General features: G+C 28.8%; 2 protein-coding genes across 3 annotated transcripts; both read left to right on the forward strand.

Moving 5' to 3' along the window:
- The first annotated feature begins 1,375 nt into the window (after positions 1-1,375).
- On the forward strand, positions 1,376-2,940 carry LOC103568747 (cilia- and flagella-associated protein 69). Its single transcript, XM_053739349.1, has 5 exons — positions 1,376-1,379; positions 1,731-1,926; positions 1,987-2,282; positions 2,370-2,884; positions 2,926-2,940. The coding sequence occupies exons 1-5, from the start codon at positions 1,376-1,378 to the stop codon at positions 2,938-2,940; spliced, it is 1,026 nt and encodes a 341-aa protein (XP_053595324.1).
- A 2,114-nt stretch (positions 2,941-5,054) lies between these two features.
- On the forward strand, positions 5,055-23,599 carry LOC103568736 (plexin domain-containing protein 2). Of its 2 annotated transcripts, none has more exons than XM_053739461.1 (9): positions 5,055-5,144; positions 5,404-5,648; positions 16,250-16,626; positions 17,640-17,990; positions 18,070-18,262; positions 19,205-19,414; positions 20,754-21,146; positions 21,222-21,367; positions 23,260-23,599. In XM_053739461.1, the coding sequence occupies exons 2-9, from the start codon at positions 5,552-5,554 to the stop codon at positions 23,326-23,328; spliced, it is 1,836 nt and encodes a 611-aa protein (XP_053595436.1). In that variant the 5' UTR covers positions 5,055-5,144; positions 5,404-5,551; the 3' UTR covers positions 23,329-23,599. The 2 variants fall into 2 exon arrangements, with proteins under 2 accessions (XP_053595436.1, XP_053595437.1); XM_053739462.1 differs by having other exon boundaries at positions 5,104-5,218.
- Positions 23,600-25,056: the final 1,457 nt, after the last annotated feature.

The following is a 25,056-nucleotide window of genomic DNA, read 5'->3' on the forward strand; positions in this document are numbered from 1 at the left end:
TGAGATAAACGCGTTTGAGGCGTGCACTTTTAGATTTTCCAAACTTTATTTTTTATAGTTTTACTTATGATATACGTTATTTTTTTTTCGTTATTTGTAGGTCATAAAATGTTAAAAGCGGGTATTTTGAATCATCTTCTGGTAAGAATGAATGATAAATCATCCCTTGATACAAGTGTCAAATTAGAAAAAAATAGTGAAAAAATCAATGAAAATATTATAGCAATAAATATTCTATTGTTATTAATGGAATCGATTTTTCCTCCACAAACATTACCAGAAGCTTTAAAAAAACTGCCAGCTCCTTCACCGGCCGCAATGAGGTTTAAACTATACAATCATTCAAAATAACATATTTATTTATTATTAGAGTAATCTAATTTATGCTAGATCTTTGAGGGATATATTCGAACAAGTAACTGTTTACTCCGGAACAAATTGTAAAATTTTAACAATTCGCAATAATTTAGCTACAATAATTTTCATGGGACTTGTAGCTTTACCTTCATTACCTATTGTTAATTTTGATCTTGCTGAAGATATTATTAAAGTTTTAATAACGAAAGAACTTAAAAACAATGAAGATATTTTTTTAAAGAAAATATTATTCTCTATTGTCTGTCAATTTTCTTATTTCAATAGTCTATTATTGGTAAGTATCACGTAAATTAAAAAAATTATATATAATAAACGTATATGTTTAATAAATTTGAGATTATTAATTTTTTGATAGATCATGACCGAGAGCTGTGTAATCGAAAAGATTCTTCAATTTTTTGATGATAATATAAATATGACACCGAGTTCATCAAATTTTTTGAATTTATTACCGAATGCATTACGGACATTAACATTTCTAGTGTCCAAAATTCCAGATGATTTTATTAAATATAATGGTCCAATGAAGCTTTTTCAGCTACTAAATCAAAGTATGACTGAACCAATAAATATTGAAATGACATTAGAAATTGTTAAAACTTTCTGTTCAATAGTTACTTTTGAATGTTCAAGTTTATTAATCCAATTTCGAGAAATAGGAGCTATCCCTACTTTTTTAAGTAATTAAATTGTTTTTCATGATACCAGCATCGAAACTTGAAGATTCAGTGTCTCTACAGCCAGTCGAAAGAAGCTAATTTCAGACTAACGCCGCGAATAAACATTAGTAAATGCGTAAATTGCAAATGGTTTCCACCAACGGGCAGAAATATATGTGTTTCGTTCCTTGAGAAGAAGCAAATAACGTTTCTGTCCACTTGCAGAAAACATTCGTAATTTCAACTCTGATACTTGCGATTTGTTTAATAGTAATTGCAGACCATAAATTTTATTTGCGTAAATAGCAGTTCGGACTTTGTTATTAAGTTTTATAAAAATGAGTAAAAATAATAATAGTATTTATAGTTTCTGCTTAATTATAAATTGCAAATGACAGTTTGCGCTTACGTTAGTAGTTGATCCCATCTTTGGTCTTATCTTGTTTCTGACTGGCTGCTGACATTTGAATCTTCAAGTTTCAATGCAGGTAATCATGAAAAATATATTGTGTGATGCCGAATGAAACATGACCTCAAACTACGGGTGATGTCTGCCCTCATTTACGGTTTGAGCAGTCAACTTAATCCTAGTCTGAAACCGTTTTGTTCCATCTATTGTCACATAATCTAGAATTATTGTAGAAAAATTTATAGTCTAAAGTTATTTTATTTTTTACTTTGAAGAATATATAGAAATAATTATTAATTTCGATCGATTAGCAATTCATTACCAAAAAATATTAACATTTATTATTATTACAATCGATATGATAATAACGAGTGATTTTGATGTAATTTCAATTTATGGAAATAAATTAATTGAAATACTTGTAAACTTATTAAAACGTTGCCAAAATCAAGAAAAAAAGGATTTTTTAATAAACGATAGGTATCTGCCGAAATAGAATAAAATTTTAATTTAAAAAGTAATTATTTATTTAATCAACAGATTACTCATCGGAATAGGGTCTTGTCTTTGGGAATGTATAATTCAGTCTTTAGTGATGATAAATAAACTTGTAGAAATGGACGGACCGTACTTGATTTTAGATTTAATAGATCAATCAAATTATCTTATACAAAATGTTTACCTGGGTCTTATAACAGACTTGTGCTTCAGCTCACTTTGTACTCCGTATATTTGCACATGGAGAGGTGCTGATAAGACAAAGACTTTGATATCTTTGTTAGCAAGAGTATGGAGAGATGAAGAAAATCGAATAGGAGTAAAACGAACTCCAGACGGTTGTATAGCGGGCAAGCTTTTTTTGTTTTATAAAGTAAAAATTTATGAAGACGGATATTTCATTATCATTTTTTTATACTTTATAGACGTTGAATTACCTTTGATGGGAATAGATCAATGTAAACAAAATATTTTTATAAAAAATCATGGTGATTTTAGTCCTGCAATTGCCGCGATATTTGGTTCTTTAAGACCAAAAGTCTACAGTATAAGAAAAATATTACTTATTGATTCGGAAATTTGTGGAAAATTGCGCGAGCATTACAAAATTTTTTTATATGACTTACCAATTGAAGATTCCATAACATTTTGTATTGTGGATAAATTCTTCAGATTTGTACAAGGTCAAGTATGGGCTGAAGTAATTAGTCATATAAAACAATTTGGTATAATTCCAGTTGGTACTGACGGAGAAATGTTGCTTGTAATGAGACAAAGACATCGGAAATATGCATTATATGTTCGAGATCGTCAAGAAAAACTTTTACGAGATCTTAAAAGACATGAAATGATTAAAGAACGAAATGAGCTTATAAAAATTCGTAATGCGGCTCTATCTTCCACACTTATAGCTTTTGAAAGAATGATAAAAAAAAATGCTGTTGAATAATAATTTTGTATTTAATTTAATTGCTTACATAGAATTACTGTCAGTAAACTTTTTTCAAATAAGATATATTAAATAATTGAATGTTATAATCGTATTATTGCATATTTTTTTATTAAAAAAATTTTTATTTTTACATATGAAGTAGATTTTTAAAGAACTTTTATCCATCCTAAAATTAAAAAAAAATAAAAAAATATTCAATAGCGTAACTACTATGCGCCAAAGATGCCTTAGTTTAATAGTAACTTTCTAAAAATGAATTAGTGAAATTCTCGCGAATCAGTGGATAGTCACTATTTCTACAGCTATACCACTAATTCAGCTAGTGGTATACTTATAGCTGGTTCCCAGTGAATATTCACTCATTTGAAGTGAATTTCACTGATTCATTTTTAGAGAGAATGAAAAAATTCAAATGTGAGTAAAATGCACTTAATATTCTGTGCTTAAGCGATAAAATATCGTTAAAAAGATTTTAATTTATTTTTATTTATTTGTTGCATTTTGGTTCTATAGTGAAGACCCTTTAAAAACTACCAAAAACTGCAAATTCTTGAACCTTAATTGATACATACATCCAATGGTTATTTTGAAATACATATAAGAATAGAAAAATTAAAACATATAAATTGATAATCAAATGTAAGCTGCTAACCAGTCATTTTTCTCTCAAGATATAAGATATTTAAAACATCTCGTTTGAAAAATACTTGGGCTTTTTGCCGATGTTATCTCTTTTGGCAGTGAGTCACACAAATAAATACCAATAACGATAAAAGATTTTTTATAATAATCTGTGTGACAAAAAAGTGTCAATAATAAATCAGTTCTTAATCGATCAATTCCGATATTATAGTTATCGCCTCTAAAACATAATTTATTTTCCTATAAGCCTGAGTCACCATTATATATTGCTTTATAAATGTGTTGTAACTAAATAAAGCCTTATTATATTTTTTTATTGATAATTATTCTAGCTACCTACGATATTCAGATATGTGTTCATGTTTACATAATCTTAAAATATACTGGATGCAAGAGTTAAATGATTTTTGTAATTAACTATTTAGTGTATCAGGCATATCACAAAAGGTCGTAGCACGGTAATTATCCTAGTAGCATTATATTCAGCAATTTACTCGAGGAAAGCCTTCCAGCAAGTTTCTTACAGAAGTATTAAACAAGAATTGAACAAGATGAATTTTATAAGTATGCTTGCCAAAGACTTCATCAGTTCTAGCTTAAGATTCTTCTTAAAGGCTTATGAAAATCTGTAGAAACAGTCTGCAGCAATTCTCAATTAATATATAACAATATTAGGTCAGAGTTGTTGCAGAATTGCTTAAGTTATCAGATTTCTTTATCTCCGAGTCACCCCAAGCTCAAACGCAGTACCTATAACAAATCTAGTGGCCCTCATTTAAATTTAAAGTGCTACAAATTGATAATGTTCTCACTCAATAAAATTACATCGAACATTAAGTGAACATTACTGAGTTTACTAGGCTAATGCTGAATCAACAGCCCGGGAAATAACAAAGGGCATAGCCATATCCAGGTATCTTAAGCAATGCTGCAAAGAGTTTGAACTAGTCCATTTGGAGCAAGTATTTCTTGTCTTAAGTAAATATTACTACAGGTTTACTTGACGTATATTACGGAAGTATGTTGTCACAGATTTTCCAAGACTGATAACGTAGACTTGCTGAAGACTGATGGTACAGATTTACGTAGGACTTTCTTAAGAATGCTACTAGGGCAAAAAATGGTAATATAAGCATTAACACTAACACTGCCTCCGCAAAATGAACAAAATTTAATTGTTTATTTTTAACCTATATACAGTTTTTATGGCTTTATTACACATACTAATAACCTGGGAGAGTCATGAAAAATAACCGCAGAGCTGGAATAGTAAATTTAAAATAAACTTTAAAAGAATAAATAAAATAACATTAAATTTGTTACTCTGTTAGGCAAGTTGATAGCTTTGAATGATTTTGTATAATTTGAATTAAGTATTAAAATAGATTCCTAACATACCTAGCAGCCACATGAAACCAACACAATCTAGATGGCGCGTCACTTCATTTTATCAGCCTTACCTTTTATCTAGATATCTACATACTTGGTTCGAATAATCTAGATACTGAAGAAAATGAAAACTTTCAGTCCCCCAACTCTAAAAAATGCAAAACCCATCAACTTACAAAGAGTGAAGTCAGTCACAGAGAGTATCCTATACTCTTAGGTCAGTCATTAAAAGTTGTTATCTTAGATTAGAGTTTAAATTTAATTTTTGTGGTACCGGTTTGATATATAATTGTAATCAGTAATAATAATTAAATATTTATTCCAGTTATTTATTTATTAAAGTTAAACTTTACTATAGTTCGACATGTATATTTAATATTTTAAAATATATAATCATACATATTTGATTGAATCAAATAGAATAAAAAAAATTATTGTGTAAAAAAAGTGCTGATAAACCTGGGGATTGTTTATAGGCGCCAAAAGTGACCTCATCGAAGTGAGTCGAAGGACGTCAAGCTTCTAAAGACAGTGAAAAACAAAACAAGAACAAGATCATTTTAAGGGGTCGAGGGACATAAAGTCGCGAAGAAGCGGCAGTTTATCGGCCCCAAGTTTTTGAATATGGCGTGTGAACGATATTGCTTGTTAACCTGCGGGTGTTTCATTGGATTTACGTTGGCTCTCGTTTTGGGATCTTTACAAGTGCTTGCAGAGCCAGGTGAGTCCTTTTTATATAATATTTAAATATTTATTTATGTGCGATAGTAAACCAAAAACCAAAGTAGAATAATGTCAGTCTCAGCAGTCTCAGAATGGGGCAAGAGCATAAAAAAATATACTAAGAAAGAAAACGATGAGACGTCGGACACGGTAATAGTGGGGATTAGATCGGAGAAACGCGACTAAAAAAAGAGAGAGGAAAAAAACGTCTGCGCCAAATAAAAAATATCCCATACCACCCACGCTCTTTTGCTATTTCTTTTTCTGTTTTTTATTTTTCTCTAGTTAAATCGTTTAAATTTCGTATAATTATCATTCTCAACCCATATTTGAGAATGAAAATCATTCAATCACTATATATATATATATATAACTTTTTTTTTAATTCTTCCATTTTCCTACGTTTCTATTGAAACTACGAGTTGTCTGAATATATTTACTACCAATCACTTTTGTTGTTTATCATATTTTAAAGGTCATTTTCATTAAATAATTTATGTATATAATATCAATGCTACATAAAGTATTAGTAACAATCATTAACAATAATCAACAATGCTTGTTTTTTAAAGTAAAAAAAATATCCAATGATGCATATTACGTGTACCGTTATTGTCAACAGAAAATACATACGTATATATGTATTTTTTTGTTGATATCTTTATATAACACTTACTTATATTAGTAACATATTTTTTACCATCTTATATAAATTATGCAGATATTAAATGAGATATACATTCTCATTTATATCTGTACATAAAAATAAATGTACAAAAAACATAAAATATGCAACTCGACTAATAACGTGTAAAAAAATTTTTTTTTATAAATCACTGAAATTTAATGGAATTAAAAATAAGAAAAAATGATTTATTCATAACGATACACCTACAGACTTCCTACAACACAGATTTTATCAAATTCTGAGGTATGCCTTAATATAAATTTTTTTTTTCCTTCAAAATACTTGAATTAAAAGTTAATAAATGAAATATTTTAATTGTGAATTTAAAATTTATCTAATTTTTAGTAAATATTATTATTGTAATATTTATACTACAGTCGATTTGAAGCTACATGACACTCGAAATGAAAATCTGATTGACGTGATATAACTGTCCATAATATAAATACAAAATGAAAAACATAAGACCTTCTACGGTCCGGTTCTTCAAGTACAATCACTAGTGAGTATACGAAAGGAAAAATAAGATGAATTAAATTTATTTTAGTAAATGCTCTTAATACTCTTATTAATTTTTCGTTTGTAGTTTATGATATTTTTTAAGGGATATTTTTATATTGTTTTTCATTTTACTACAGTTTTTGTAATTAATAAATTGATTAAATTAATAATATGAAGTTCAATATAAATGCTGATAGAAGAAAAATCGTAGAAATAAATAACTTATTACCTTCTTATTTCTATGACTCATAGCTCCTGCTAACGGTTAGTATACATAAGAAAAAACATACACATATAATAATGCACACTACACTTGTATAATAATTATTTCAACTATATTTGTTTATTAATCTTTACAAGCAAAAAAAATAATTGAGGACAATTATAAAGCTGTTTTTTAATTCATATATATTATTGGCACAAATGTAAAATTGTTTTTTACAAAACAAACTATAAAGTTCCGGTTTTTTATTTTTATCTGCATCGTAAAAAATAATGTCTTAAAATCAACATAATCTGTGTGTTAGAAACGGTCCACACAATATTTGTCGTATTTTTTTAGCACAGACTATTCGTGTTTAATTTAAACCCTTAATTAGTGTTAAAATTCAAGACAAAATTCGGATAATACGACGCGTAAATTTAACACTTTTCAAATATCAATGGCGGCACAGAAAAAATGTTAACCGTTTCATTTTATTTTTGTATCATGGGTATTTATTAATTATAATTGATGTATTATTTTGAAGTTATCAAAATGATAATTATTATTTAACATTGAACTATTTTTTTGCGGTAAACAATGTTTCTATTAAAGTCGGGATTTAAAAAAAATCACACAATATTTCATATTATTAGTTAATAGTAAATCAATTGATTTTGTTTAAAAATACAAAAACATTTTTATTTAATAGCGAAAAAATAATTTTTACATTACATAAAATAATACGGAATTATAACTAAATCTTTTTGATTAGAAGGATAAACATTCCAGCTTTTAATAAATGGTAAATTTAATATATTTATAATTACAATTCTTAAGATAAATTGACATTTATAAAATGTCGATTTGACTTTAATTTTTGTAGTAATTTTTCCGTGACTATTGATTGATTTTAAATTTTCAAGTTCCGTAGTGAAATGTATTGATATAACACAAAATAATCGACACACGAAATTCAACTCGGACCGTTGTTAACACAGATACAAAATATTTTTTTTTACTCTACATTTTTAATTGAAAATTTGTTGCACTGCTAAGATATCTATTTCTTACTTTTCATAATAGTTCAATATTTTTTTTTAATTATTCATATCTATTCCTTTTCTAATATATCAAATTATATAGGCTCAAAAATTATGGAGTAACTCAGAACTTCGTGCAGTTGCTTATAGTTTTCACCAATACTATTTTGGTTCCTGAGGGCTTTTTAATTTTCATTACGTAAATCATGAATGTTAGTCTAATTATAGAATTTGATGACTGAAAAAAAAGAACTTAATGGGACACAGGAAGATATAGAGTATTCGATGCTCAATTTAAAAACGAATTTTGATAATATAATTCTAATTCATACTAAAAGCTTAAACATAATTGATTTACAAAAATGATCTAAAAATAAATTCAAAAATTAATTAATTATTTTTTATCTAGGTCATTGGATACTAGTTGATATCTTAATTTATGCATGTGATGCAATTCGTGTATTAGCGTATTGAACTAGTTTCAAAGCAATGCATACAGGTGGAAAATAAAATATAATTAATTTAAAATGTTAGAAATTAGATTGTTTTGTTGACAAAATTAGTTCTACTGTGATGCGAAATGACAGTCATTTTTATGCTTAGTCAGATCAAGAAAAATTTGCTGACAATCGTTCGCCAATTGACGTCAAAATGACTTCGTCAACTTTCCTGTCAATTTTTTATAAAATAATTTTCTGAACAATATGTTAAATGTACGAGCATTTGCAATTGTAAGTCAGTTACTGCACGTCGTATCACTTAATATAACGACCGATTTGTTTGTTTAAAAAAATTCACAATAAATCTCTCATGACTTCTCATTGCTATTTACATGTGATATGATGGAAAAAAATTTTTCAGTAAATTTTTTATAAAATGATTTTCTTACCACATTAAATGTTTAATCTTACTTTTAAGTACTTTTATTTTTATTTTGTAGTTTTCCATTTAAAATGTATAGAGAGTCTAATTTTTTTTTCTTCAATTTTCTAATGCTCAACTGCATTTCAAGTTGTCGGATCGCTGTTTGCGGAATTTTATAGGCAATTTAATGCTCTTTAAAAGTGTCCGTAGTAATTTTACTGTTACTCTTGTTTTTTTTTGAATTAGTTCTCAAAGTAATTTTCCTAATGATGATTTGGGTCTTTAGTTAAAATTGACTAAAAAACGAAATTTACAGTAAAATGCGAATATCAATTTTGTGAAAAATTTGATTCTCTGCAAAAAACGGACCTCGTAGTTGGGGCTTCCCGAGTAAAATTGAAACAAGGCACTGGCTAGCACCTCGCTAGAATCAGTGCTAACGGTAGATGGCAAACGAGGCGGCCCTCGTCTATTTTTACTAGGGTTAAGTTTGTCATTCGCGTGATAGCCCATGCAGGAGCTGCCAGAGTTGAACGACGGGGCCCTACTTGGCTCAGCACTGAGGAACCTAGTTTTCACACGCCTATATTGACCCATGCTTGGCTCAAAATTGGGTACTCAGTCCTGGCCGTTACAATGATTACCTGGGCTTGGGCCAAGACTGGGTTCCTCTGTCTTGGTCATCCAATGGCAAGCCAAACTTGGGCCAAGGTAGGATTACTCAAGTTTGGTTATACCTATGGTTTAATAAGTAGATCATATTAATATATCAGTTCAACATTAGTAAGTTCGTCCAGTTGCTATCTTTCAGACCCAGCAATTAGAAGGACGGCAGTTCGCGCCCGGAGCCCAGCAGAATTTTCACCGAGTTTTTTTCACTTCATTTAGCTCCTTTAGATAGTTTAAACGTTAATGATCATAAATTCTACGAGGTTAATAATAGTAAACTTTTTTTTTAATTAAATTTATCCGATTCCTCGATGTATGTAAGGTCTGGCAACCAAGCATGGGCCGAGTCTAGCATCCAAGTCGGGCCCCGTGTTATCATTCCAGAGTCCTACCAAGGTTGGCTTACAAGCTTGGGCCGATGTTCTACATATTTGGGCCAAGCCTAGGCCCGTCATACTTTCCTCTCTGGGAGACTGATTTTATAAACTTCGTAAATAAAATGTTTGTCAAGAATTTTTCCGAAGCTGATCAAATTTAATTTCTCCTATTTTCATAATTAGATCGAATCAATAGAAAGAAAATTATTTATTGATTAAAAATAAAAATTACAAGGCATTCGGTCGAATTATATAACTTGAAATGCTGAGCATTAGAGAACTGAAAAAAATTGTTAGATTCCCTATGCGTTTTGAATGGAAGAACTTTAAAATAAAAATGAATGTATGTACTTATAAGTATACTTATGCATAATATATAAATAAACTTTTAAATCGATCGTATTTTATGGCGCATACCCGACTAGAAATTTTTAGGTGAGACCTATTGGGTCCTCAGTGAGTTTTCCGATATTGGGGCCCCACATAGAGATGTCACGCAAACACCTATTGAGCCCTTATTGGGCAGTCCCAGCTGGGCCCCAATTGGGAAATCCTCAAGAGATCCCACTAGGGCATCCTTGTTAGAAAAAATATTAAAATGTGAAAAAAAATAAGATAATTTTAATTAAATTCGAATTGTAATCCAATGTACTAGGAGCATTATTTAGAAGAAGTGTACATGATTTGAATTGATTAAAAAATCTCGGTGACCGTTGGGCTCGAACCTGCATCCTTCCGATTCAAAGTCTTTGATGTTATCCACTGCGCTGACCCACGTTTGTGATCGCGTGATTGTAAATAGTATATTTATTATGATACCAAAGAATGACAGATGAAGAAACAAAAAATGATATTCAGGATGTATAGAAAAAAATGTTCAGCTGCCGTTAAAAAAAATATTTTTATTTTTTGCGGCCAGAATGGGGTACTCCCTAAAAGAATTTGAAGAAATTTTTTTTATTTTAACGTCGGGTTTTCCCACTTAGACCCTACACCGAGCCCAATGGGAAAAGTTACAATAATATTTTTATTTTCACGTTAGGTTATCCTACTTAGGCCCCACACAGAGCCCAATGTGGAAAAATAACAATAATATTTTTATTTTCACGTTGGGTTGTCTCACCTAGGCTCCACTTAGGACCCCGTTGGGAAACATTGACTATAAATTATTTTATTTTTGTTTGGGATTTCCCGATTGGGTTCCGATTGGGCTCTCATGGGGATTTCCCTATTGGGAATGCCCTATTGGGATCCAATGAGGTCCAGATATCCACAGTAGGCGTTCCCACAGTAATATCTAGCCGGGTATATTTTTTGACATAATAAAACATACAACTAAATTTTTTGAAAATTGAGACATGACCCTCTACAATAGCTGTATTTCTAAAAGAAATTTACCTAAAATAGTAAAAAACCTGAAAACAGGATATTAAAAGTTAATCGATGTATATTATTAATATGATGTCACTTAAAAAACTAACTGAATGTGATCGATGAAAAACTGTACGACAAATTAAGTGTGATTAATTTGTTTATAGAAGTATATAATATATTTAATAACTGTAAATAATATATTTAATAACTGTTACAACATCAAGTATACGATATTTTAACCACTAGGAAATAAAAGCAACTTTTTAAAATGTTTATAATTATTATAAATTATTTTAATAGAATAAAATTAAAAAAAAAATGTCTTATTCATCCGAAAAAACCAACAAACAGAGCACATACATTGTTGAATGTAATTTTTAAAACACGTATAATAAAACATGAAGCAGACTTAGTTTTAATAATGTCAATAATTAGTAAATTTACTTTACTCTATTCTTTCCTCTTGTAAGTAGAAACAATTACCGGACGCGGTGGCGTAAGAGAACTTTTCTTAGAGTCAAACTCGAACGACGATGCGCCTCGGTAATATTGCGAATACGTCATGCTATACGATCATTTAATATGCTCATATTATTTTTTTCTTTAAAGTAAGTTGTTGCGTGGAATGATTTTTCAAAGGATTTTAACAAACCTTCTTATGATTGTTATTTGATTAATTGCAAACTATACAAGTTTATATTGTTAAAAATGGACCATCTTTATATTGAGGAGAACGATGTTAAAGTTTTGATACTTGAACACTAGTTCTTATAGAAAATAGAAATACACGTGTAAGTTTTTTTAAAACAAAATCGAAGCGAATCAAAGGAATTTGATCAATATTTAATATATTGCAGAAATCGTCGGTGTAAACCGTATGAAAAAAAATTAAAAATTATTGTTCGTCTCGTTTTTGAAAAATAGATCATTATCTATAGAAATACATTTGCACAAGCGCAATGAATACATGGAAAGAAAATTCCACTAAAATTTACGATGTTAACATCGTAATCGTGGACTATACTTTCATTAGCGTCAATTTTCAAATGTCTTATTTTAAAATTTATTGTGTAGGTTACATTTTTTACTATTTAACATCGTAATTTAATCGAAGACTTTTAGGATTAAAAATTATTTAAAAAATTAAAATCTTAACATCATAAAAAGAATAAAATAATAATTACAATTCAAAAACTATACTTATTCCTATACTTATAGATCTATTTACTTTTGAATAAAATAAATATTACAGTGCTGCCTCTATTATAATACGATGAAAGTTATCAAAATTACGATGTTAGATCGTAATTTTTAAATAGTAACTGCGTCTTCCGTAAGAGGAGCTCTCGTTATTTATGACGGTTTATTCAAATCGTTCATATGGATCTTCAAAATACTGTGAACCTGTAAGCCCTTCTGTGGCCAAGTGGTCCAAGGCGTCGGATACTGCGCACTTGAAAGAATTCGAGTTCGAATCCAACCCCTAGACGATTATGATTTTATTCTTTTATTTAAGGGGTAACGATAACCGATTTTCAATTCAATTTAATTCACGAACAAACACTGGAAACCTAAAATAAAAAGTCTTTAAAGTTTTTTAAAACCTTAACAGAGGGATAGAAATTTTGTATTTTCAAAAATTATAATTCGTCTCAGAGAAAAATTGTTTTAAAATTCTCATTTACTCTACGAGTGCAACAAAGACAGTCCCATTTATTATTCTGAGTGTGAGAAAGAGGTCCGGTAGCGTATCCCCTTAAAATTTCTCTTCAAATTTTACTATGTTCACATCGTAATTTCTACTGAAGAGCTTAAGACTTTGTATTATTTGTCTGAAGTATTATTTCTTAAATGAAATTTCCAACTCTACATCGTAAAAATTATGATTTTTAAGGTATGGTTCGCCATTACAATAATCAATAAGACGAATTACGATGTTAACATAGTAAATTTTAGTGGAATTTTCTTTCCGTGTACGCATTGTTTGATATTAATGTACAGACGTACGAAAGGTTTTCTATGTTTAACAGATAATCGTAAAGACTTAGACAAAAGTTTTGCTCAAAATACTTTTGAATCGAACTATTACGGAATAACTACCTTAAGAAAGGTTAATGCACTACTCGTAAATCAAATGAGATTTCGTTATTCACAAATTTTAGTTGTGATGAACAAAAAAAAGACAAAAAAAATTCCATGTATTTGATGTCGCGGTGTCGAGTATCATAACTATGATTTTCCACAATTCAAACCACACAAGCTTATATGACTAGACAATTGTAATTTTTTGTAAGATAAAAGCCCCTATACCCACTCAGTACCATTAGTTGCTCACTTTAACTGTTTAGTGCGTTTTTTATAATTTTTATAAAAAAAATTTCAACTAAAAAAATTATATTGATAAATAATCATTTGTGAATCTAAATTTATTAAAATATCATGTGTGAAATTATTTTATGATAGATTATAAATTTAAATTAAGTGACTTTTTTTAAAATCGCGCTCAACCGCGCATTTTTAACTTCCCGCTCTCTAAAAATGAATCAGTGAAATTCACTTCAAATTAGTGAATATTCACTGGGAACCAGCTATAAGTATACCACTGGTTGAATTAATGGTATACTTATAGCTGTAGAAATAGTGACTATCCACTGATTCGCGAGAATTTCACTAATTCATTTTTAGAGAGCGCTAAGAAAATTGCAAATTTTCAAAAATTCGAGAAGTTATTGGTTTCGGTCCGATTATCGACAATCAAATTTCTAAGAGATCTTGACGTTTTGAGGTTCTAGGAAGCTATTCTGACTAATTTCAAGATGATGTCCGAGTGTACGTATGTATGTATGTACGTATGTACGTAAATATTTGTAATTTTCGAACGGATGAACCGATTTTGATTTTCAAGGTGTCATTCGACGTGGCTTGTCAATATCTAAAAGCTGAATTAAATTGAATTTGATCAGCAGGGCTCGTTCAAAGATATTCCAAAAATAAAATTTTTTCAAAAATGATTTTTTTGGATAACTTTTTATGTGCTCGATTGATTCCAAAATCAACTAGGATCTGAAGCTTCATCAGTCGCGTCGAATGCCACTTTAACCACCAAAATCGGGTCATTTATTCAAGAGAAACCGTTGTCGACAGAATTAAAAACAATTTTTTTTTTGGTCTTTTTGAAATTTTCCAAGAACAACTCGATAAATCAATTTCAAAGTTTGATCAGCTCTAGAACTCAATAAAACGCGTCGATTGCCATATCAACCGTCTCAATCGGTCAATTCGTTCGAGAGTTATCGTTGTAGAAGAAATGGTAAAAAACTTAATTTTTTGAAAACAAAGGCATACAAAAGTAATACGAAAATGTATTCACAACAATGTTTTCGAGTTCAAGAAGCTCCAAAACAGCGAGAAGTTTTGGAGCTGGCCCGCAGGGTCAACTGATAGACCGATTTTTTACTTTGAAGTTCATTCGTTAGATTAAATTTAGATTACGTCAAATTTTCTAAGAATTGTTATAATTATATCTTATTAAATATATTTTAAAAATTTATGAAATTTTATATTATGAAAGAATAAAGTAATTTAATTTATAAATTATTTTCCATATCCATAAACTTATCATAGTTTAATTGATATTGTCTTTGAGCGACTATAGGGCCATGTGTTGATCAATTAATGGTACATCACAACTTTTAATGAGCAACTATGGGTATACTCAAGACCTTATTTAAAAAATTAATAATAATTAATTATCAACATTATCCTTCAAACTAAAATTTTATTGTAATTTTAATTCTAGCCGTGAGTCGGCTGAAATTTTTCTGATAATTTTTCATATAAAAATACGAACTACGTAATGTACCGACTAAATCAGTTATTCATAATATAGACGAGGGTGCAATCACTTAGACGCACGACGATGAAAAAACATATAATGGGAGAAGGGAGAGGGAGGGGGTGAAATCAGAAACCCGAATAGAACCTTGCAGTACGGGAGCAACAATAAAAGCCGGGAATAAATAATTTAAAATAAACAAATATAGAATAGAACGAAAAAAAATATATTTTTATTATATGGAATAACAAAGAGGAAGGTTTAGATGCAAAATTATTACTATGGTCTCATAAGATAAAATAACGATCGATTATGAAATTATATATATCGACTTGGAGATTTTTATTGTTTGAAGCTTGAAAATTTATGATTTAAGTTTTAATTTTTACTATAGTTAGTCTAAAAAATATCATCCTGCCAATGAAACTATACAATTCAAAATAATAATTTTTACTATTGGAAATTTTAAAAACTATATGTTTATCCTGTACTTTTTTGATTTGAACATACATAAGTAAATTTTAACAGATCACTCATATATTTAACCTTATACTTTATAATATACAGCAAAATCTCACCCGGGTGCCGCAGTAATATTTGAAACAATAAAAAGTATTAATAATTCGAGTAAATTAAAAAAAAATTTTTTTCCATGTAAATTTGAATTCTTGTCGCCGGATATTTTTCAGTTTTAATGTGAGAGTGTGAAATTATTTCTACAACCTCATTGGATTTTCCCAAGAAACTCGTCGGTTAACACAACACGTTCGGTATTATAGGAAACTACTTTCGTTTCATTGGAACATGTAAAGTTATCAAACCAAACGTTTCAAACGTTTCAGATAAATTTCTTAAAATTGAAAAGTTTGCTTTAACAAGTCTTTAATTTCAAATCAACTTTGTCCAAAGTTTAATTAAAATATATTTGACTACTCAAACAAATTTTGTTTTAATTACGATTGTCTAGATACTTTTATACTATTGTTACATAAAGTATACTAGAAGGTCATGTAATAATATATTTTTTTTTTCTATTTGTTTTCCAGAACTTTCTTATTACAATTATAAAACTTTATCAGAACTCAACACCGATGAAATTCTAATTCATACAGCAAGATTAGATGAAGTGTCGAAGTTTAAACGACTACGAAGATCATTATCAGGACCGGAGCCATCATCACTAACAGCTTCAGCAACTGTTCCATTATCATCACGAAGATCGCAAGATCCGATCCAAGAATCTCCACTTATAAAAACAAATACAGGACCAACAGCTAACGTTACATACTCAACAGAAAATATTACAAATTCAAAAGATGAGTCACCTGTAATAAGTACAACATTAAAACCGAATATTACAAAAAATGGAAAAAATTCATCTATTATTGTATCTCAACCAATTGTTCCTGTCACTGGACCATCTGTAAGTTTTGAAAGTTTCAGAATAATTTTCCAATCATACACAGTAAAAAAATATTGTGTTAAAATCATCGTCATTTGTGTGTTAGAAACGATCCTCAAAATGTTTGTGTTATTTTTTACCAAAGATTATTTGCGTTCAATTTAAACAATAAATTTGTGATAAAATTTAAACACAAAATTTAAGTAATACGATGTGTAAATTCAACAATTTGAATGTCAGTGGCGACACAAAACAAATGTCAACTTACATTTTATTTTTTTACCACGGGTATTCATTGAAAATAATCTATATATTATTTTGAGATTATCGAAAGTGATAGCAATTATTGTTTTACATTAAATTATTGTTCGGTAGTAAGCATCGTTTTTAGTAGAGTCAAGATTTGAAAACAATCATGTCATACTTTATACTAGTTGTATGTAGTAAATCAATTTATTTCTTTAAAACAATTCCTTTATCATTAATTAATTTTTGCACACCTCAAGCGCGAAAACGTTGAAGTTGCTTTATGATCGCTCTAAATTTTTTTTTGTCAATTAATGCCTTTTAAAAAATAAAATCTTATTTTTATTTAGCGAAAAAATAATTCTTACATTATATAAAATAGTTTGCAATTATAACTAAATATTTTTGATTAGTAGTGATTAATAAATGGTAAATTTAATATATTTATAATTAAAATTCTTAAGTTAAATTGATATTTATAAAATGTCGATTTCACTTTAATTTTTATAATAATTTTTCCGTGACTATCGATTGATTTTTCATCACAAATTTTGTCTTAACTTAAAAGCAACACTTAATAAATGTTGATAATTTTGAAGTGGGTGACACTTTTAAAGTGATAAGTATTAGATCGATTTAAAATTGTAAAGTAACGCAATGGAATGTGTTGACTTATCGCGAAACAATCGACACACAAAATCCAGCACGGACCATTAATTAACACGCATACGGAATATTTTTTACTGTGTAAAATAGAATAAAAAATTCTAATTAGTTAAATTCAATAGCCTACTAATATTCATATCTGGGCTAACCAAACACGATGGCCTAATGCGACTCAAGATAATGTTAATTCAAAAATGGATAATAAATTCAATAGAGTTGATTTAATGAATACAACTGAAGCTCCTACTAATTCTTCAGATTTAGATGATATATCAATATCGAAGTTTACTAATGTTTCAAATAGTACTTTAACTCAAAATAATACTATGAAACAAGAGGACGACACTCATCAGTATTACAACAGTACGTTTATTATCGATGAATCTATAGCTAAGACTTATTGGGTTGATATGGACAATCATCCTAATCGCAAAGTTAATGATCTTTTAAGTCAAAGTCATAGAAGAGCCGCAGTTAGTATATTTATTCAAATAATTTTATAAAATATATGTATTTTTAGGATATTAATTATGAAAACTTTTATTCTTTCAGACTGTAGAATTGAAGTTTGATTTTCCATTCTACGGACATAAAGTTAGAAATATAACAATAGCTACAGGTGGATTTTTGTATACAGGAGACTATGTTCACAGCTGGCTTGCTGCCACTCAGTACATTGCCCCGCTGATGGCGAATTTTGATACCCGTCTTTCAAATGATAGTTATGTCAAATACGCAGATAACGGTAAGTAAATATATATTTCTAGTAGCTTTCATATTAATTATTATTTAATTTTATAATATTAGAGTATATAATTTATAAATAAAGTTCTTTCAAAACACAACAATATAGAAACACTGTGAAAAATCAGGAGTGAATCTGGAGTGAATATGAATTTTATTTCAATCCTCATTCACTCCGGTTTAGAGTTTTAACATTTGAGTAAATCTATATTTAATAAAAATAACCTTTTTATAAGAAATATAATTATTTCAATAATTAATTGATTCAGGTATTAATAATTAACCATAATATATTTTATTTTCACTATATAAAGTATTTTAGTAACTCATTTTATAATTTCATACAATACCCAGTAACAACATTAAATTATTTAGTAGTTATAGTGACCGTTTTTATGGAAATAACACACTGAGAGAAAAAAATGGTTTTCTGAACTATAAAAAATATAATTCAATGAGACCTCCACTATTAACTGCAGTTTCGTTAACTAATAAATATTAGTTAACAGTAACAGAAAAGTATAGATAAGGTGACTATTTAGTAGTAAATTTAACAGTTTCTTATTCAGCATGACCAAAACAAAATTGTTATTACAATCATACTTCTATAGTTTGCAACCCTTATTCGATATAATTATCATTACAATATTAATATAGTAACCACTATTAAGAATTTATGGTTTTAGCTAATACATTAGTTTTGCGCCTTCAATCATTTCAACAGTGATAAATTCAAGAAATTAATTTTTTTTTTTTTAATCATAAAATATTTCCACGATGTTGAAACTTTTATCTTCATTTAGCTTTCCATGGTCGTTAGACAATTACTATTCGCTACATAAATATAAATGATTGTTTCGTATTATTCATGATAATGAATATTCAATCACTGTTTCATCGATAATTATAATCTTATTAATTAAAGTATATTTTTATCGAACAGGTACGGCATTCACTGTCGAATGGACAAAGGTCGTACTTCAAGATAAACCAAAAGATGGAGAATTTACATTCCAAGTGACTCTTTATGAAAATGGTAACATTGTTTTTGTTTACAAAGAAATGCCACTTTCGGTTGAAGAAATCGAAGACAAGGCTCATCCAGTTAAAGTTGGATTAAGCGATGCTTACATCATGGATAGAACTCGTTTCTGTAAGTGATTAAAACATACCACATTGTTCATATTATTAAGTTACCCATTGCACCCGGTATTATTTTCTTTTAAACCCTAAACCTATCCTCGGGCCAATGATGAATTTGTTAAAGATATTTTTTTATTAAGTTGAATTTTTAATTATTTAATTAGACGTGATTATTTGTATAATTGAAAGAAAAAAAATATCCAAAGTAATTAATGAAATGACTTAAGACAAACAACGACTGTTTGTTAAGATTCTATGTAGAGATATCGAAAAATGAAGAAAAAATTTTATCTACTCTACAGCTATATCGAATATTTCCTTGATTGACGTCAGATAACTCAAAATTTATTTTCAATAAAATGAATGTAAGAGTAAAAGTAATTTTTAACTTCCCGCTAAGAAAATCGATGATTTTCAAAAATTTCGGGAAGTTATTGTTTTCATCCCGATTTTCGAAAATCGAGTTTTGACGAGATCTGACTCGTTTCCTAAGAGTGGGTATTGAAACTGACGGTGACTTACTTTTTGGGAGGACTATAAATATATAAACACAAACGTGTGCAATGGTAATGTGCCATTTTTTCGAAGATTCGCGCGTGTGTGTGTGTGTGTGTGTGTGTGTGTGTGTGTGTGTGTGTGTGTGTGTGTGTGTGTGTGTGTGTGTGTGTGTGTGTGTGTGTGTGTGTGTGTGTGTGTAAACTTTTTGTAACTTTTTGAATGAACCGATTTGAGTGGTTAACGCGGCAATCGAATGGATTTGTTGGCCATAAACTTTTCTGGAAGTTTCAAATCATTTGATCAAGTAGACTCAAAAATATTGGTGAATTACGAAAAAAAAAAAATTTTTTTTTAAGTTTGTTATTGGTTTCCTAGAAACGACAAACGACCGACTTGAAAATCTAATCAGCTCTAGAACTAGAAACAACTCAACCAAACAATTCCAAAATCTGAGCAACTTTAGAACTCAATAAAATGCATCGATTGCCACATCAACCATCAAAATCGGTTAATTTGTTCGCGAAACAAAACGGTTTTTTTCGAAAACAATGGCATACAAAAGTATTTTCAAGCTCGAAGAGTAATTCGATGTGGTAAAAATAATATTAAAAAACCTATAGTAAATTATTTAAATAAACTATTGCACAAATAAGGTTAAATGCATATGAATCGTGCACTTTTGGACTTTCCAAACTTTCATAGGATTATATCCGGATCTTCTTTGCATTGTATTTAAATAATATCACTCATCTAAATATTATAGACTTAAACTATTACATAACTTTTGAGGATTTTATAATTTTAAAGATAATTATTATCATTATAATCATTTTATTATTATTTTAATCTAGTTGTCCGTAAAAAAACTATTTATGAGTACCATCGTGTCCATTTTAATCATCAAAATATTACAAACTGGACAGTGATTTTTCTTCGTGCATTACCAACTTGCCTACAAATGGAAAATTGCACAGATTGTCTGACTAAAGTGCCAGAGTTCACTTGTAAATGGTGTGCAGAATTAAATCAATGTAGCACGGGTACATTCCGACAGCGACAAGGTTGGTTGGAGAAAGGATGTGATCAGAAAAGCATTACAGAGGAAAGCAGTTGTCCAGTAAGTCCTAAAACACTTACAGGACATAATGATCATCATGACAATGCCCACATTATTTCTGATGGAGAATTATCAGCAGATGTTCAACCAAATCGTTTGGCCAATGAACCAGCTATTACCAAACACTGTAATTATTCAATTGTTAATTAGTAATAGTGATGTAATTAAAATTTTAATCAATAAAAAAATTTTTTATTTACAGCTCACAGTCATGTAAATATGAGTCACATGAGTTTTTCAGGAATCATTAGTATTCTTCTGGTTGTTTCTTTAGTATCAGGTTTAGCTGGTTGGGCTGTTTACGCTTATCGCAACCCTCATAGTGCATCAGGACAAATGCTAATTCGAGTAAACTATTTATTATTTAATTTATTGTTGTTTATAAAATACATGCTCAAAAGAAACGCCGTTAAATGCCTAACCTCGGCCTCATAAACTTTTTCATTAAACAATCATCACTTCTGATTGGTCAAATGCAGTATTTAAACTTTCTCAAAGCATTTGTGCATCCCTTTTATCGCGAAATTCGACGAAAATAGGCGTGATATATCCCTACTTTATGATCCAAGTTATCAAAATGTTCGAGATAGGTTATCGGGGTGAACTCGCCTTTACCTAAACTGCATCACTAGCAAAAAAAATTCTCTAAATTACACATGCGCATTAAATTGATCGGCTAACGATTGTGGATCGTCATTAACTGATGAATTTGTGTCACCTTAAATATATAACCTGAACTCTAATTTTATCAAAAAGTGATTAAAAGTAAAAATAAATACTACATATTAATAAAATCGAATGATAGGAGGATATTAATTAATCTAAAATTTTAAGACTTGTTAGTTTCATATTAAAAAAAAAAAATTGTTCAAGTTTTTATATTAAATAATACATGTATTAGACTTTTTATTTGGTTAGTTTTCATGTTTATTGATTAATAAAGCAATAATATAAAAAGATTAGTTTAATTTCTATTACATAAATAAGTATTCAATTTCATTTTTAATAATTAAATAAATAAGCACTTGAGTAATTTTTATAAATAAATAACTTGAACCAAAAAAAAGATTGGTTTTTACAAGGACAAATTATTAAAATGATCGCGACCGCATGACGCCGACATTGAGTATTTGACGACGTTTTATTTTTGAACATCCATTATATAAAATATTGTAGACAACTAGTGTTATCGAGTATTATACTCGATGACACAAGTTATCTATGGTACTACTATTATATTTCTTTTCTTGAAGTTATACTTTTTTTGGCGTGTTGAGAGTAAAATTTTAACAAATAATGGAAGTACGCGCACGTCACTAACAAAAATTCGATAGAATCTGGACGTGGTGGTAGTAGTAGTATACCGGAAAATAATATGCTACTGAGTAAAATTAATTTTCATACTTAATATTAAATGTAGAAAAAAAAAAATAAATTTTAAAAAGTTCAAGTATTTTGTACATTGATTACACGGCTATAATGGTTTGAGTATAATAATTAAAAGGGATAAAATAAATTGTTAACTATGTATTTTTTATGATTTTAATCATTGTAATTTTTTTTTACTTTATGTGATCGTTTAGTATTCATATGACCAAAGTATTACACTAAAAATCGTAATGTGTGGTGATAAGATCAAATAGTTAATGAATATTAGACAACTAATAAAAAGAATCTTAAAATGTTTTATGTCCTATAAAACTATCATCTTTACGGTTCTATTCGGTAACTTAAGCTACAAAATACTTAAACTTTTTTGGAGTTTGCTATTTTTTTAATCATCCTAAAAAAGTTGGTGTTATGTCACCGTTTATAGTCGGCATGGCAACCGTTGCTATGGAGACTGTTGTCATGGTAACGGTTGCTATGGGGGTGGTTAGTCATGTTAGCAGTTAAGAGGGACAACAGGCATCCGTGATGAATATTGTTCTTAAGGACTTTTTTATAAGGGGAGCGTGGAAGGTAGTTATCAAAATATTATAAGAGGTAAAAAATAATGGCACGCATCAGCGCGCAAAAGTCTTCTAATTTTAATAAAAAGTATGAAAATTTTTCTACATATACACTAGTCCCAAAAATTAAGGGATAGAAAAAATAATATATATTATTTGCATGCGTAATAAAATTTCTTTTCGTCACGCTAAAGACGTATAACTTCTAACGTGCGTACATAAGTACACGCACCCACTTTTTTTTTATATTACTTTATTGTTTCAATTAATTTTTTTCTTCTTTTAAAGTATCGTCCAAGTCAATGGAGTTGGCGAAGAGGTGAAGCACGTTATACAGCCGCGACTATTCACATGTGATCAAATATATTGAAGTATCAATCAACTGATATTAAAGCTATAAGATCAATGTCCTCTAGATATTATACTCTATAGTATTCACGAATTTAAAAATAATTCGTGATAAATAATTGCTGCTATTACTTGGTAATTAACTTTTTTTTTATTTTTTCAAGTAATGTTTACATTTTAAAAAATAATACAAATTTGTACATTTTTATATTTTTAAAAATATTGCATTATCATGGGATAATTTAAAAACTCATTGAATATAATCAATGGCTTAAAAATATGGACGCATATTTTTAACAATTTTTTATTATACTTACATAAGAACAAATATTTACTATTATATATAACAAAGTATTTTTGAAAAAAATCAATTTACACGACAACTTTTTTAAAAATATTACATATTCTTTACAAAATTTTAAAAGTTCAATTTTTTCGAACAATATAGTCTTTATATCAATTAAATGGTAAAAATTATCAGCATAAACAAAACAAGAGAAATTATATCTTTGAGTCATAAGTGCCTTAGCAATAAGTTTACAAAAAATTGCTGTAAAAAAAAAACTATGATGAATGAATGACTTATTGTGCAGAAACACTCTATCATGTTAGTGTTAAAAAATATTTTTGAGGTGCCTTAGGTGGGGCTCATCCTATTTAGATCTGTGAGGTCATATTTTATGTTTATTATTATTTTTTTTTATTGCTCATTTAACACAGCACATGAAAAAAAATCAAATAAAAAATTTTGTTTTGGGCAAGTTTTGGGAGTTTAAAAATTCCAAAACGCAGCGCTGATAAGCTTTATGACATTTTGAGGCACTACAGCTAATGTTTGAATTTTCCCTCATTTTTGAAGCTATTATAATTTATTTAGAAGTTAAAACTTTTCAATTGGCTTTTTTTTTAGATTAATCTTTATCAAAGAAGTGAAACTTTGACTGTATGAAATAGGTGAATCTCGTTTTTAAACAGTTCTGTTTTCACGTCCCCATAATTAATTCTAAAATTAAAATTTTGTTACATATATTTATATACATATAAGTCAATTAAACTGTTGAAAAAAAGAAAAAAACAACATCAGCAAACAAAAAAGAATGAACTCTACTTATACCCCATCAGCATAAATTTTTAGTCAAAAGTAAAAATAAAAATTAGATAAACTGAAAAGCACGGATATCTTATTGGAGCATGTAGAAAAAAATCCTTTATTTTTAACTTTTCTAAAAGATTTGTGTTTAGACGAACAATATCTTAAAACAAAAAAAAAATGGTCTTAAAATTAACATAAAACAAGTGAATATTTTTTCAACCTTCCCCTTCATTAATTGTATAATATAATTTTTCATGATACCAGCATCGAAACCTAAAGTTTCAGTGTCTCTACAGCTAGTCGAACCAAGCTAATTTCAGTCTAATGCCGCGAACAAATTTTACTCTCTAAACATGAATAAGTGAAATAAGTGAATATTCACTATTTCTGAGTGCCAACCGAACTACTTTTTGAAATTAGTGGTTCGGTTTCGCACTTGGAATTAGTGAATATTCACTTATTTTCACTTATTCATGTTTAGAGAGTAGCAAACGCATAAATTGCGAATGTTTCCAGTCAGCAGGCCGAAACATGTGTGCTCCGTCTCTTGAGAAAAAACAAATAATGTTTTTATCCGCTGGTAGAAAGCATTCGTAAGTTCAACTCTAATACTTGCCATTTATTTAATAGTAATTTCAGGCCAT

Source organism: Microplitis demolitor, chromosome 5 (genome assembly GCF_026212275.2).
Source record: "Microplitis demolitor isolate Queensland-Clemson2020A chromosome 5, iyMicDemo2.1a, whole genome shotgun sequence".
Lineage (NCBI taxonomy): Eukaryota > Metazoa > Arthropoda > Insecta > Hymenoptera > Braconidae > Microplitis > Microplitis demolitor.

Bases quoted from the DNA above. Each gene is read 5' to 3' on its own strand.
- LOC103568747 (XM_053739349.1), top strand. The intron at 1,927-1,986 runs GTATCTGCCGAA...TTTAATCAACAG, and splicing joins GATTTTTTAATAAACGATAG to ATTACTCATCGGAATAGGGT. The intron at 2,283-2,369 runs GTTGTATAGCGG...TATACTTTATAG, and splicing joins AGTAAAACGAACTCCAGACG to ACGTTGAATTACCTTTGATG.
- LOC103568736 (XM_053739461.1), top strand. From the start codon at position 5,552: ATGGCGTGTGAACGATATTGCTTGTTAACCTGCGGGTGTTTCATTGGA. The intron at 18,263-19,204 runs GTAAGTAAATAT...TTTATCGAACAG, and splicing joins TGTCAAATACGCAGATAACG to GTACGGCATTCACTGTCGAA. The intron at 21,368-23,259 runs GTAAACTATTTA...CTTCTTTTAAAG, and splicing joins CAGGACAAATGCTAATTCGA to TATCGTCCAAGTCAATGGAG.